This window comes from Dermacentor andersoni, chromosome 4 (assembly GCF_023375885.2).
Source record: "Dermacentor andersoni chromosome 4, qqDerAnde1_hic_scaffold, whole genome shotgun sequence".
In the NCBI taxonomy this organism is placed as follows: domain Eukaryota; kingdom Metazoa; phylum Arthropoda; class Arachnida; order Ixodida; family Ixodidae; genus Dermacentor; species Dermacentor andersoni.
This window is the reverse complement of record NC_092817.1, coordinates 148,135,740-148,150,852: the sequence shown is the minus strand read 5'-3', so window position 1 is coordinate 148,150,852 and position 15,113 is coordinate 148,135,740. Positions and strand designations below refer to the sequence as shown.

General features: G+C 49.3%; 1 protein-coding gene across 3 annotated transcripts in view; it reads right to left on the bottom strand.

Annotated features, from left to right (window-relative positions):
* The window catches only part of LOC126537892 (uncharacterized), a 121,959-nt gene that overhangs the window by 26,667 nt on the left and 80,179 nt on the right, over window positions 1-15,113 (bottom strand). The window contains exon 1 of one of the 3 annotated variants that reach the window (XM_055074518.2): window positions 343-761. The exons of 1 other annotated variant lie outside the window; for it this stretch is intronic. In XM_055074518.2, coding sequence (XP_054930493.1) covers window positions 343-426 — 84 coding nt within the window. In that variant the 5' untranslated portion in view covers window positions 427-761. Of the gene's footprint in view, window positions 1-342; window positions 762-15,113 lie in introns of those variants that run through there. One more of the 3 variants, XM_050184995.3, reaches the window with a different exon arrangement.

Genomic DNA, 15,113 nt, shown 5'->3' with positions numbered 1-15,113 from the left:
AGTAAAGCGCGGTGGTGTTCACATTTGTGTTGTGTTCGCGCGTTTGGTTTTAGAATTGAAAGTGCCAAAGCTCGCTCAGCAGCGCACAAAAAGGGCAGTTGAGCGCGTTATAAACGTCTGAATGCCAGCGCTGTCGTTGACGGGAGTGCGTCGAATTATTATAGGCCTTCTTTTCTACACACTGACAATCGCCTGCGGTGGCACTGCAGGTGCTGATACTGGCGAAGACCGGTGGTCGTGGCGGCAACGCTTAGGAGCTGGCATTTCACGGCAACGAAAGCGATCGCCTGCTTCCTTTCTACGACAGATTGCGCGCAAGGAAGCTGCTTGAAGCACACTTACCAAGCACGCGGTGTGCGCAGACAGCTTGAGACAATGTCCTCTCTTCTTTACATATTGGGTGAACATTTTTTCGAGGGGCGGCATGAGTCTCGGTGCCTGGGCGAGCTGATCGAACCTACAACGGGCCACTTCTTCTGGACCGCACAAAGCAGGACCGCGGCTTCATTGTATCCGAAGGCGCACTGGGATTGATTTGCTGCGATAGGTTTCCGCTCTACGGCAACCTTTCCCATGAAACCCTTGCTATGTTTTCAGTTACCTTCTAATCTCACTTGGTCCCAGCGGCCATGTAGATAAGCCTGCGACTACGAATTGAGCTGTATCGCATCCAGTCTTCAAGCGATGGTTATCGAAGCGTGCAAAAAGCGAAAAAAAAAGACATAATGAACGAAATGGTATAGCTCGAACACGTATGAAGCTAAAATATTTTTATTCTGCCTCCATAAACGTATGATCGTTGTGTTCTTTAGAAATGAAATGGAGTTGGAAAGTTTTCTTAACTGGAAGTTTGCAGTTTACAGACGACGAGAAAACGTATCGATTGTAGCAGCGTACCTCTGCTTTACCTAGATTCACTTTAACGTTCTTTTTTTTGCGAAACGAAAAGCCTGTTTCTGCACCATTTGTTTAACAATACCATCTAAGGCATCCATACATTTGCAGCGAATGCAGCAGACCAGTAAAGCAGTAAATATAACCTGTCCGTTATGCCCTCCCTTTCCACTTGACCTGGATACGCTCCTGCCCTGGGGGTCAAAATTAATCCAGTCGTCAACACGGCGTATCTCATAATCAAACCTTCGTTTCGGTACTTAACATCCCAGGATATAATTTCAATAATATATCGCGTTGGAGTGTGTGGCATGTCAACAGGAAAAAAAAAATTCACCGACGATTACGATATTCCCTAATGCGAAACTTGTGCGGAACTGTATACGTGTTTTCATTTCGCAACATGTTGTCTGGCGCGGACAATGTCTCGTACGGCACATAACAAACGGAGCGAAGACTGGCGCGATGACTGCCTCGCTAGCCGGGAGATCGCGAGAAGCAGTTCATGGGTGACGCGTGGGCCTGATTTATAGCAGCCGCCGCAGATAGACATCTGCTCATGTAGCGCTTTGTTTGCATATATGGTATATGGTCGACGTGCTCGCCGCATGCCATCGATAAAGAGACTACGGCACGCTACTCTGGCGCCATATCGTAGCGGTCGTCGCCGCAGAGCCCGTCTTGCGCGGCACTACGCTTTCCTCCTCACACTTTGACCATACTCTCCTCCTCCGCTTTCCTCCTCGCGCTCTCTTTGCTATCGCCGTATTTCAGCCCACGCTGCGCTCCGCGTTCGCTCTTTGATCCTTCGCTGTTCTCGTTCACTCGATTCGGCCGAGGGTGGTCTAGGCACACCGACGCCCAACATAGGAACGGGCGCCTAGGAACTGCGCTCTAAAGAAGCTAAAGACATACAATAACAACACAAAGAATGTTAAGAAGGAAAAGTGCTCCGCAATAAATGGCTTTCTTAGTTCACTAAGTGAAAATATTGTTAATGTGAACATGAACTTCGCCAATTACTACATGATCAGCAATATTAAGGCGTCTGGCTTCCTAGTTTCTGTGGCAGTTTTATATCCGCGACAAGAATGGTTATGCATCCTTATTCAAGAGCTGAGTGGATTTGACCGCGAATCTTGATGCTAAACCTATGTTCCTAATTGTGCTGGCATAGTAATGCCGGTCCTATTTTGCCAGAGCTTTCAACGGGTACAGACAGAATAAGTTGACGCACTACGCTCAGAAGCCACACGTAAATCACGATACATACACTTGGAATGAACCGGAATGGACGGGAGGTATTTTGACATCGCTTCTGAACAGTGTTTCAAAACGCTAGTGATGTTTTACTGTGTGGTTTCGTGACTTCGCATTTATAAATATATTTAAGACGCGTTCTCATATGATTAATAGAAGATACTGAAAATGCCTGGGCCTCCGGCAACACTTGTCGGGTTGTCTGTTTTTCCAACGACGCATTCGGGATGGGCATGTATGCTGAGAGGGCCATTTAAAGCCTCCAAAATGCAACAATCGCCTTCATCGTTCAGCGATTCACAACCAGTGGACCACACTGCGCTGCCACGAGTGAACAAAGCCATCTCACACGCACAGATATAAAAATCTGCAAGCTTTTTGTTTCTCCCGCCTGTTCGTACGGACCGATAGACTTAAGAGGCACGCTGCTTTGAAAAGAAAACCTGCGCCCAGCATCCTTTTGCCGCAACTTGCGCGCTGTACCGTGGAAAGTTGGTCACTCGCTCTTCAGTTTTCGTGGCAAACTTCCAAAACAACTGTTGTCGGTTGTGGCCTCTCGGTACGCAGTAGCAGGTTCGCGCGTGGAGCGTGCGATCTGAAACCGTGCAAGGTGGAAAGCGCGTGCATGCGCCAGCAGGACAAGGCGGAACCCTTGCAAGGCCGGTTATGCAAGGGTTCCGAGGCGGGGCATGGTCTCCGAGGAAAGGAAGAAGACGGTGAGGATGGGTTGCAGCCGCCACCTTCCTGAGCAGGCCCACAGCTGCCTGCGTGTGCCTCGCGTTCTGCCCGAGCTAACGGTAGTGGGGCTGATTCCGTGTGTTGCTTTTTTCCGTTTCCCCAAAAGGTATCATGTGGCACTGGATTTGACCGGGTTGACGCTCGGCCTGGTTGCCGTGACGCAGTAGCAGGCACAAAGCGCTTTTTCATCCCCGTCTCTTCGATTGCTTTATATCTGTTACTGTACCACAGAATGGGGCGTAAATCTCCGTCTATCTCCTTCCGCACTCTTTGTGGCGGGAAGTATCTGATCGACGAAATGTATTTCCAACAAACGAGCTCTCAGGCCTATCTTGGGAAAGGTACATGGTTTTAGGATGCATGCGCAAACTGTTCCCCATGCCTCGCTTCCGCCACACACACACACACACACACACACACACACACACACACACACACACACACACACACACACACACACACACACACACACACACACACACACACACACACACACACACACACACACACACACACACACACACACACACACACACACACACACACACACACACACACACACACACACACACACACACACACACACACACACACACACACACACACACACACACACACACACACACACACACACACACACACACACACACACACACACACACACACACACACACACACACACACACACACACACACACACACACACACACACACACACACACACACACACACACACACACACACACACACACACACACACACACACACACACACACACACACACACACACACACACACACACACACACACACACACACACACACACACACACACACACACACACACACACACACACACACACACACACACACACACACACACACACACACACACACACACACACACACACACACACACACACACACACACACACACACACACACACACACACACACACACACACACACACACACACACACACACACACACACACACACACACACACACACACACACACACACACACACACACACACACACACACACACACACACACACACACACACACACACACACACACACACACACACACACACACACACACACACACACACACACACACACACACACACACACACACACACACACACACACACACACACACACACACACACACGCACGCACGCGCACGCACGCACACGCACGCACGCACGCACGCACGCACGCACGCACGCACGCACGCACGCACGCACGCACGAATCGAATCCTGGCCACGACGGCCGCATTTCGATGGGGGCGAAATGCAAAACACCCGTTTGCTTAGATTTAGGTGCACGTTAAAGAACACCAGATGGCCAACAATTTCCGGAGGCCCCCACTACGGCTTGCCTCATAATCAGAAAGTTGTTTTGGCACGTAAAACGCCATAATTTTTAAACTATGATTCTCCTGTGCCATGCATACGTCTGAGAGCTGATGGGCAGAAAATTGGGCCGTGGGACCCTTATGTGCGTTGAAAACAAAACAAACTGAATTAAAACAGTTCAAACCACCTTATTGCTGTACATTTTACAGCGGAGCTGTCTATGGCTACCCTCCACAAAAATCATGGCGGCGAACAAAAAAAGCCTTGCGACGAAGCCAACTTTTACGTGAATGCTCTGTAGCTCAATCTTATAAAGTAAAGTAAGTAAAGTAAAGTAAGTAAAGCAAGTGAGTAAAGTAAGTAAAGTAAGTAAGTAAGTAAGTAAGTAAAGTAAATAAAATAAGTAAAGAAAGTAAGTTAAGTAAGTAAGTAAGTAAAGTAAAAAAGTAAAGTAAGTAAGTAAAGAAAGTAAGTAATATAATTAAGTAAAGTAAGTTAAGTAAGTAAAGTAAGTAAAGTGAGTGGTCCTGATCCCTTTTGACTCAGGGCAGGCGTTTGTCAACGCCACAGGAGATGTTGAAAGTACAAAAAGGAAAGAAATTAAGGCGTAGAAAGTAAGGAGAGAAAGAACATAAAACAGTTTTGTCACAGTCACAGTCTGCGAGTCCGTCTGGTTGGTCCGGTTTGTTGTATTCTCTGGCTCCAGTCGCCTCGGATTTCACCAAAGCCACGACAATCCAATCCGCCAGCCATGCCGGTTCAAGTCAGCGCGTCCCAGCTGCGTCGCTGCCTGGTCGGCCGTCTCTGTCTTAGGAGCTCGTGTAGCTGAGGAGGTCGGACTTCCCTCTCCCTCTCCCCTGACGACGCTTCGCCGTGCTCCCTCACGGGTTGCAGAATCTAGCGTCCTTCCTTTCTTTAGATCACTATCATCATCATCAGCGTCCACTCGCAATGACTAGGCGGCTCTAGCCGGGCGATATCTGTCTGGGGGTTTCCTTCACCTATTAGGCTCGCCTGCCCAGTCGTTCCCACTGTTCTAGCCGGATTTTCGTAGTCCCGGCGCGTGCAGTTCGGTCCTCCTCGGTGAGACCAGTCAACGCCAGGCTCTCAGCCAGGGTGCACAATCGGGGATCTGCGGGAAGTCTCGGACATTGTTGTAGCACGTGGAGAAGGGTTTCTTCTGGTGCACCGCACAAGCGGCACGTTGTTGTGCCATTACCACCAGCCCGGATTCCGAATCTACAAGATGCAGAATTTATCCTGCGAGCGCCCTTTGGACAAACCCGGGGCTGCGCCGAAAGGCACAGCGCCCTAATTCTCCCTTGACAAGTCAAGATGCTGAGCCGTCAGGCAGCGGTGTCCTGCGGAGAAGTATCGGCTAGCAACGTGTCCAAACGTGCCACCAAGTGCCAGACAGCCCGGCGCCGCACCTCCTTTCCCGAGAGGTCACCGCGCCCGCCAACTTTGAACGGGGTGGCCAGCGCGGTCGTTGGTTGGACCTCTCGGACGACCGTCGAGTGCTGGCTTTGTATTGGGCCGTTTGAGTGACAATGGTTTCTCGGGGATTATAAAGCCGCGACGCGGCCGCCTGAAAAACCGGATCCACCGACCCACCGGGAGCTGAGTGCCGCTCTCGACTGGAGTGAGATGTGTCACGCGTTTTCGCCGGACGTCGCCGTGCGGGAACAGTCGCGTTTGCTGTGAGCTCTCGGCCCCAGTGCCGATCCCTTCATGTCCTGTATAATGACCTGTATATAGTGTATAAAGTCCTTTTTGTTATTCTCAGCGACGCCTGACTCGGAGTCTTCGCTACCAACGCTCTGTCACGAAACGGGTGATGAGCGCTACGGGACCACCTCAAAGTCGTAATAGTGGTGGCACCGGTGCAAAGTCGTAACAACGTCGGATCCACGCCGAATAGTTCGTGGCGATGTTGGTTTGTGAGGAGTAGGCCAGTGTGGGCTTGAAGCAGCAGGGCGCTGGCTCTATCTCCTCGGTGGTCTGGTGATGGGCACGGTTACGGCTTGTGTTGGTAATATAGTGCCAGGCTTTGCTTTTTTGCCATTGTCGTGCGTTAAATCGTTTTTTCAGCATCATTGCTTTCCTTGATGACGGCCTTGCGCCAATCTGTCTCTTAGTGTCGTGGTGTTTTGAATTTTCGCTGTAATTCGTGTCTAGGGACGTGTATTTCCGAATCCAAGCCGTCTTGATATTTTTGTATCTTATGTGTAGGTACATTCTGAGACTCTGATTTGTGTTTGCCATGAATCTGAGTCTGCCGTCAAATTGTAGTTTGGACCTCGCCTCCCTTGCGAGGACCAGCTCATCTCCCCGCTTACTGCTGCATTTGCAGTGGCTATGCTGCCCCCTAGCAGCCAACGGCCTAGTGCTGTTTGGTGACGCTCCAGGCATTTTATGGTTTCACTGGAGTAGGCCAGCACATCGTCTGCGTATGTTGTCGCTGGCACTACTACTCCCTTCCACAGTGTGCGTCCGACAGTGTATGTGTAGTATGAATGTCTGGCCAAGTGCCAGATGCGGCCTTTGAGGCGATTATATTTTTTTACTAATGCATTTTGATGCGGATCCAGAAAGTTTGGTTGGTCGCTGAGAGTTATGCCGAGGTATTTGTATTCCGATGTTTTTTTTTTGTCGAGGTTCCCTTGGAGGGTGAATTCGTTGTTAGTGGCGCATGTATTTATCCCCGTCCACTGTGTTTTGTCAGTGTTAAACCTTAGTTGGTAGGTTCCTGTGACTTGGGAGCAGATGTCGAGCTGGTGTTGGAGGTCAGCTGCTGATTCTGCTAGCAGCACAATATCGTCCACGAATGCCAGACATGAAATTTTGGTGTATTCTTCTTGTTTGTCGGTTGTTATCGTGGACAGGTGGAGGCATGGTCCTTTATTGTCTAATGTTTGGAGTAGTTGTGTGATGTATATGTTGAATAATGTTGGGGACAACGGGCATCCTTGTTTTAGTCCTATTTCTTTCTCGACTTTCTTCGACCTTAATTCTTGTAGTGTGTACACTGCTGTGCAATCCGTGTATAGGTTCTTGAGCAGGTCTATGCTTTTACAATCTAGTCCTATGCTCAGTAGTTTTTGCCAAAGCCTCGAGTGGGGAACACCGTCATAGGCTCTTTCCATATCAAGGAAAGCCAGATATAGCGTTGATTTTTCCTTATGTTTCATCTCCATAGCTTGGGTGAGAGTGAATATATGGTCACTTGTCCTGCCGTTTAGTCTGCCGTTTAGTCTGAAGCCGTTTTGAGACTGTGAATATGCTATTTGATTCACAGAACTTTTGTAGTCTTCTATTGAGGATTGCGCTGAACAGCCTTTGTACATTGCTCAGTATAGACATCGGGCGATATGAATTTAGTTGTTCAATTGGCTTTCCTTTGCCCTTGTGTACGAGGATCACTTTTGCCTCTTTCCAAGCTGGTGGAATGTGACCTGAATCAAGGATGCTGTTGAAGTAGTCTTGTAGTCCCTCTCTTGCTTTGGTCTTTAGTGCTTCTAGGAATTTGTTTCGTATATGCGAAGGATGAGCGAAAGATGCGAAGGATGAGCACAGATGGCAGCACAAGGCGGCGCGTTTTTTAGACGAATGTCGCAGAAATGCAACGACGTGTACGGGCAGCTCTAAACGAACTTTGCTTCTGTTTTTAACGCCGTTCATCGGTGTCTTGCGTAAATGCAACAAGGTGCAGTAAAGGAGCTAAGCCCGCTGCGCCGAAGAACCGGATCTCCATGGCCGGACCACGACACGAATCAAGACCAAGGCAACGCCAAGACGAGTGAGCGAGGAACGCAGTACGCCGCCCGTACCCACTCCAGCTCATTTCCACCTCTACGCGGAAGGTGGCGGTCTCCTTCCCGAGAAATACAAGATAGAAAAAGCCCGTGTGCTAACTGAGGATTTATTGCACGTCATTTGAAATATATATCACACCATAACAGCAAACGAAAGGAGAGCAAGAGAGAGAGAGAGAGAAATGAATGCTTATTTCTGGGCTAGCGACAGAGAAAAAGAGATCTCTCTTCGTCTCCAGGTGGCCGGCTTCCTCATTCCAGGAATCCGCGAGCTCTTGCTGCTACCTTGCCGCGGTCCACCCACTCTCGCTGGTCATCCAGCCGAAAAAAAGAGGAATGTGGAAAGGTCATCCAGCCGAAAAAAAGAGGAATGTGGAAAGCCATGCTGTCTCGCCTCCCCCCACCCCCCAAAAAAAACAGAAAAGAAGAAAAGAAGAGACGCTAAAGAGCGTCACACAACCAGATCAACCGGACAATACATAAAAAAAAGAACTGATTTTGCCGACAATGCCACCAATGGAGCGCTATGTCTCGTCATTTTTGTCGACGTCTGTGTGGCGTTTGCGTTGAACTGTACAAGAAACAGTAGGTGTAGTTGGAGGCGTTTGTCGTTTTAGAAAGTTGGTCTGCTCAACAGATCAGTGGGGCAGCAACGCAAGGAACATGAATTGAAAGAGTGACCAGAGTGACCTAGTAGTGGTGCACCGGAAAATTTTGGAAAGTGTTAAGATGGCGACATGAAGTCTGCGGGAAAGAATGGGTGTTGGTGTGAAGCTGACGTAGTGGATGAAAGCGGGTTGTTCTTTAAATGGACATTAGCCTCAGCGGATCGGCGTAAGCGTCGTCGCTGCGGTATGCATAAGTGACATGACCCTGTGTCGTCGAGGTGCCGAAAAAGATATACTGACGCTTGGTTCCCTGGCACGTGTCGGTGGCGGTTAAAAAATTATAAGAATGAGAAAAGGAAGACAAGAAAAATTACCGACGATTACGTTACTTCCTAATGCGAAATTTGAGCGCAGCAAATAAGCTGTTTCACCTTTTCGATAGATTGAGGCAAAGAAATCGAGCAACACATGTATGCGCTATCACAAAATTTTTTTTTTATTTTTCACACGTATTCCTTTAACAAAGACTCCACTAACAGTTCTTGACAGTCATGAAGGAAGCTTTGTGGTCGGAGAAATAGACTGATATATGTTCGACTTGGTACACCAATGCTTGATTCTCAAAGACGAGATCTATACAAGTGCCTCGCGAGGTTGTCACAGCCGTGGGACGCGTTACGAGCGAGAGGAACGGGATGTTCTCCCGCATAAGTGTTAGGAAATTGCTGTTTGTCTTTATGTCAAGCCGCCACCGATCTGGCTCTCTGATTGCCACCGCACAGGGCGAACGGCAGCGGCAATTTCGGCTCGGGCGGTGCACATATACAGATCCGCCGCCACCGATCTGGCTCTCTGATTGCCACCGCACAGGGGTTGCATTGGAGGAGGAGCGAAGAAAGGAATTAAGTTCGAGCCGGCGCTTTGACAACCGGAGACTCGCAGGAAGAGGGGGGAGGGGGGCGGCGTGTACACCCAGCGGCAAACGATGGGGGCAGAAGCGCGCGCAGCAAGCGGACAACACGATAAAGGGAGGAGGGAAGAGATAGCAGCGACTGACTGATGCCGCTGACGCCGATAGTGAGTCAACCCCAGCTGCGGAGTTGGTTTCAGGGACAACGCCGCCGATGCCGACACAAACAATATGATACCCTCGCTTCCGCAGCGCTAAGAACCAGGTCTAGCCGTGGGAAGGTGGTCACGTATTCGTCGACGTGCCGGGGCCTACGTGAAATAACCGGCGCGTCGGCAACTGAAGAGCACCCTATCCGCCACACAAGAACAGGGGGGGGGGACCCTTTCCTCCTCTTTCTGCATGGCGGCGACGGTGTTCTATGCAGTCACGTTATCTTGACTCTCTAGCGGCGTCAGCGGCATCCAGCGGTATCAGTCGGTCGCTGCTAGCGCTGGGGGGATGAAAGGGGGGCGGAGCTGGTTACGAGGCCGACGACAACGCCGACGACGACGCGAAACCCAGGAACGGACGCCAAAGAGCTGCGCTCTAAAAAAGCGGGGGAGGACAGGTGTACATTGGAGAAAGGCTCGTATGGTTGAGCTATGCGTAGACGCGTGGAAGCAAAATATGTAATTGAATATTAGTGGAGGAGCAGGGAAAGCTGAAAAAGGAGGAATAAATGTGCTTGAAAATTGAGGTTAGCTGGTGGCATAATGTGTTTTTGCGCCTTCTCCAATGATATGAAAATTTCTGAAGTCACAACTTTTAGGCGATTCCAAGTTACCACGTGCCAAATTAGTTCCGGTTGAGTTAGGCACTTAAACTCGTGCAAGAGGTATGTGTAATTCCGTGGTAGAATAAGGAAAACCGGTGGGTTTCCGGTGGCCCAGGTATTTGAACACAATACCTCCCGCATATGAGGCTGATGTTCTGCCAGTAGGTCCATGTACCCGTGTGAGGGCCGCGCCCCCAACATGGCAGCCCAAAATTTGGAAGAAAAAAAATATCAACAGAGAAGCAATCGCGTTCGGCGCAGCGATGACGCGCGCGCTTATCAGTGAATTTTATCACGCTATGTACTTCCGCCTGCAGCTACCAGATGGCGAGAGCTGCGTCTTGACCTCTGATGCAATGGTACGTCCGAGGTGCGCGCAAGTGGCCGGCTGCACCGACACCATTTTGACGAAAAGGTTCGGTACCGCGTAAGGGCCACACCTCGCCAAATTTGTGAAAAGTGCGGTTCTTGCACGACTCTATACGGTATATGAAGTCATGCATGGGCTTCAAGTTCAAACGCGTTTCTGAATGGGGGTGTGGGAGTTCATTTTTCGTACAGACATTTGATGACTGGCAGGATCAATCAGGACCGGCGATATTCGAAGCACTCATTTGTGTTTCGGAAAAGGTTTCATTGCAATAGCAATTCTACGGACACTTCAGGCACGTTTTCACCGTTGACTGTGTCGTGATGTCATGGTATCGACGTGTAGCGACGCGGCCAGCGCGTGGAGTGTAAGGTTTCCAGAAAAGCTCAGTGCGTTTGGCTAAGAGGCCATAGCGGCGAAGCCAAGTGGACGCAACGTCACACTGCTCTCAATCACCTCTACTCTCTATTGGAGGAGCGTTTTAAAGGACTGACAACTCACCAGAATGTGTCGTGAGACGTTTATGCCAGTGAAATGACCATGATATTTAGTGATAGAATCCAGCGTGCTGCTCGCGATTTGAGTAGGGATTACACCTTTAAGTTGGCAAAGAAAGTCTCAAAAACCAGTAAGTGGCGAGGCCTGGCAGTGACATCTTGGTACTTCGGATACAGTCTATGACATTACTGTACGTAAGTTGGGTGTGAATAAGTACGACCTAATTATTGCTTAAATTGCTGTTGCTAAATTACTAGACACTTACAATTTGTTCTATGCTTCGGAAATCAAAAGCGCATGCGCGGCTGCGGCAACACGCTTAACATGGTATCGCATGTAAAGCGTCGTTTCGTTTTCCATCCGATTGATTTCGCTTTGACTGGTTAAACAGTCAACAGTTGGACAGGAAACCACGAGAACACGAAGCTATAATTATCGCAGAAGTACTTTAACACTCGGAAAAACATGATTCGCAGGAACATCGAGTGGAGAAACAGAATAGTACTTTCTCACAGTTACGGCCGCACTTGTCGTCTGCCTCCCGTTAATGCCGGCGTTTAATCGCTATCGCGCTCGCCTATCATCGATTTCCGCATGCTTCTAGCTAACGACTACATAAAAAAACTCGGATAAAAAATGTTCCACGACGTTTTCCGCCTTACCCCTTCGCGATTAGATACTGACCGGTAAGCTTTCTGTTGCATTAAAAAAAAAAAAATAGGTACCCTGAAAGCTGGTTGTCACTCGCTCCAACTTCCACTCCTGCATGATTAGTTTCGGTCGCACAACACATTAGCGTTCCTAATGAGCAACTGCGCGCATCCTACACCGCATTGTTTCGTACGGAACGAAAAGTAAACCGACGAGGTGAACTTATTCAGTCCTTCCGTTGGGCGCTGACGAACGGCGGTGGGGCTTCTTCGGTCTCATCTCCTATCGCTGCCGTCGAGATGCGACGGCAGCGATAGCGTCCGTGGTGCTCGCCCTTGAAGCGTGCCACACAGGTGAGCCTGCCACACCACACCATCTGCCACGGACATGTGCTGGCCTATCCTGACTGCGAAGGATCTGCCTTCCTGGGCTACGGAACGCAGTCGTTACACTAAACCACTGGATCCTTCCAAGAGGGACCCGCTGCCCACCACCGTAAAGCGATATGCGACAGCTCGCTGCCCTACCTATTAAGAACAATTAACCTAATTTAAGCACATCGCCGTAAAAGCCACGGCGGTTGGCTTGAAATATATAAATACTTTCTTTTTTTTCTAATCATAAACATGGTTCCCTCATGTTTCTTTCTCCTCATCGCGGCTCCTTTCTGACACGCCTTATGTGCAACGCTAAACACTGACGTCGGTTTCAATGCTTGGACTTCGGGGGAAACCGTGAATTTTCGTTTTTTTAAAAATCCTTACCCAAAAAGAGAATTCTTCACGACGGTGTGAGCTGGGTATCAATATTACTTAGAACAGCCTAGCCAAGTGAAGTTTGCTGAGATATTTCACCTACCTCATGAGGTGTACTTGACGGATCTTTAGAGCTTCCTTAAAGTTTTCATACCACCTTGGAAAATCGCCTAAAAAGCAGTTTCGTATTTCTTTTGTGTTGTGTAGCTATTAACCGAAGTGCTAATAAATAACAAGGCTTTCGTAGAACACTTTTTTCTTTTGGGGAAAGTGTAGGAAACTGGAAGTATTAGACAAGGATCAGGTTTACGGCATTTTCCGACGACTGCTTATAGGGATTTCCCACGAGTACTGTTTCCTAACACTCCATATTTGCGTTAGCTGAGATTCGAAAACATTAAAAATACATTATTTTGTGCGTAATGGCGAGCACACGTGGAGTGCAAATCGCTACTGTCTCTTGAAGACGCGATGTTCTGGAGTGATCGTGACTGTCGTTTTAACTTAGTGCAAGTTTTGGCACTGAATTGCAGCCCACTGTCAAGATGCTGTGAACAGCGCTCGTTTCGTCTTTATTACGACATATTTATTAGCAGCGAATTGTAGATGGACTCCTTCCCCGAAAAGACGCAAAGAAAGACGTGCGCGCAAATATCTTCCTGCAAACTGCAATAAAATTATTGTAATTGCTGGTGGCTTGAACTCACATCACGTATCACTGGGCCGCCGTGAATAATCGTTTCTGTTAATTTTTCTCTTCTGTTAAATTTCTTCCCGGACAGTTTCGATCTACTCTAAACCTTACATTTTCGAGTCCTGAGGAGAGAGAGAGAATTTGTTAGAGCAAAGCGGAAGATAATGCCCTGAGCTAGTATGCCCTGGCTTGCTACTCTCCACAGCGAAAAAAGGAAACGGCACAAAAAAGAGTGATGGAACATGACGGTCTTTCTATTTTCTCTGAGGAGATTGATGCATATGGGAGAAGCAGCGCTCACGTTCCAGTTTTCTTTTCGCTTGAGGTGGTATGCCCGCAACCATCTAGAAAGCTTGAAATGCGTTGCTTTGTTGATTACCACGGATCTGAAGAATGTTTGCGGACCACTGTTGAGTCTCTGACTATTGAGAGCCATGAATGTATGACTCGCAATATTTGCTCTATTGGAGGCTGTGGGAGATACGGGGTTCTCCTCCGTACTCTTGGGACAAGGGAACGACAACACAGTAGTGCAAACAGTCACAAGGGCATTTATTGCACCTTTCATAGATCAATGCCTGCTAGCCGAGTTGCTATCCCCAAAACATGCCGATGGGCGCGCGACAAATCTAGAAGTCCGACTTACCGCGACCGCATTGCGAGCGAATATGTTCGCCCCATGCTGGATCCCAACGCCTGGTCGTTCGCGTGTACAGTCACGCGAATCGTGGCACGTTCGAAGGCGGCCACGCGAGACGGTCTCGCAGAAGCATGGTCGGCGCACGCGCGGGGGGGGGGGGGGGGGGCACGTCCGCTCCCGCTCGCTTCCCGAACCCAAAGAGAGAGAGCCGTGTCTTTCCCGCACCCAAGTAACCACGCAGCGGCTAAAGCCCCTCAATTTTTCAAAAGTAGCGCCATTCTTAGATCTTTCCGCCACCCCGCTCACCCTGGCGCGTCCTCCTCCACGCCTCCTGTCCCCCCAGCCTCCTCCGCTCCCCCATTGGCCAATCTGTGTGACGTGGAAGCAGGCGCCGTGCTTTTGTATATTTTTTCTTTCCAGCGCGGAGCAGGCGCCGCGCTTTTGTATATTTTTTTCTTTCCAGCGCGCGCCGACCTCCATTGCTGGGCCTGCGCGACGAAAGTGCGGCAGGTGGACTGAGGGAGTGCGTTAGCGTAATAGAATGTGTAGGGCCGAGAACTTAATTGCGGTGCCATGCTGCTGCGCCTTCGGTTGCCACAACAGACACAGCCAGGGCAAAAAGCTTTTTGCTTTGCCGTCCGGCGGGCGCAACGCAAAAAGAAGTGTGGATTCGCAGGATCGGGCGGGCTGACTTCGAGGAAGTGGCAAAGAACGCACGGCTTAGTGAAGTAAGGGCCACGGCTACTCACAACCTCTTATTTCGAGCCTAGTTCACGCCTTCCGCTTCGAAAAAGTGTGTGTTCATGCTCTGCGTGGTTTTTAGCGCGTTCTTTGACTTTCTTTTTCGAATGTGCTCTCTTTGTTTCATGTAGTTTCGTCTTGCGGTGAAATGCACCCATTTGCAGCTGGCCTGTGACATAAAAGCGACTTTATTCCGGGTGTGTTTTGAGCTCCACCAGTAGTTACCACATTCTCGACGCTTTTGCAAGGCTCAATATGACTTACGATGCAGTCTGCTAGCTTCGAATGTACGCCCGCATGTATTGATTTGGTTTGTGATGATTAACGTTTTTAACGTTCCGAAGCGACTAAAGCTAG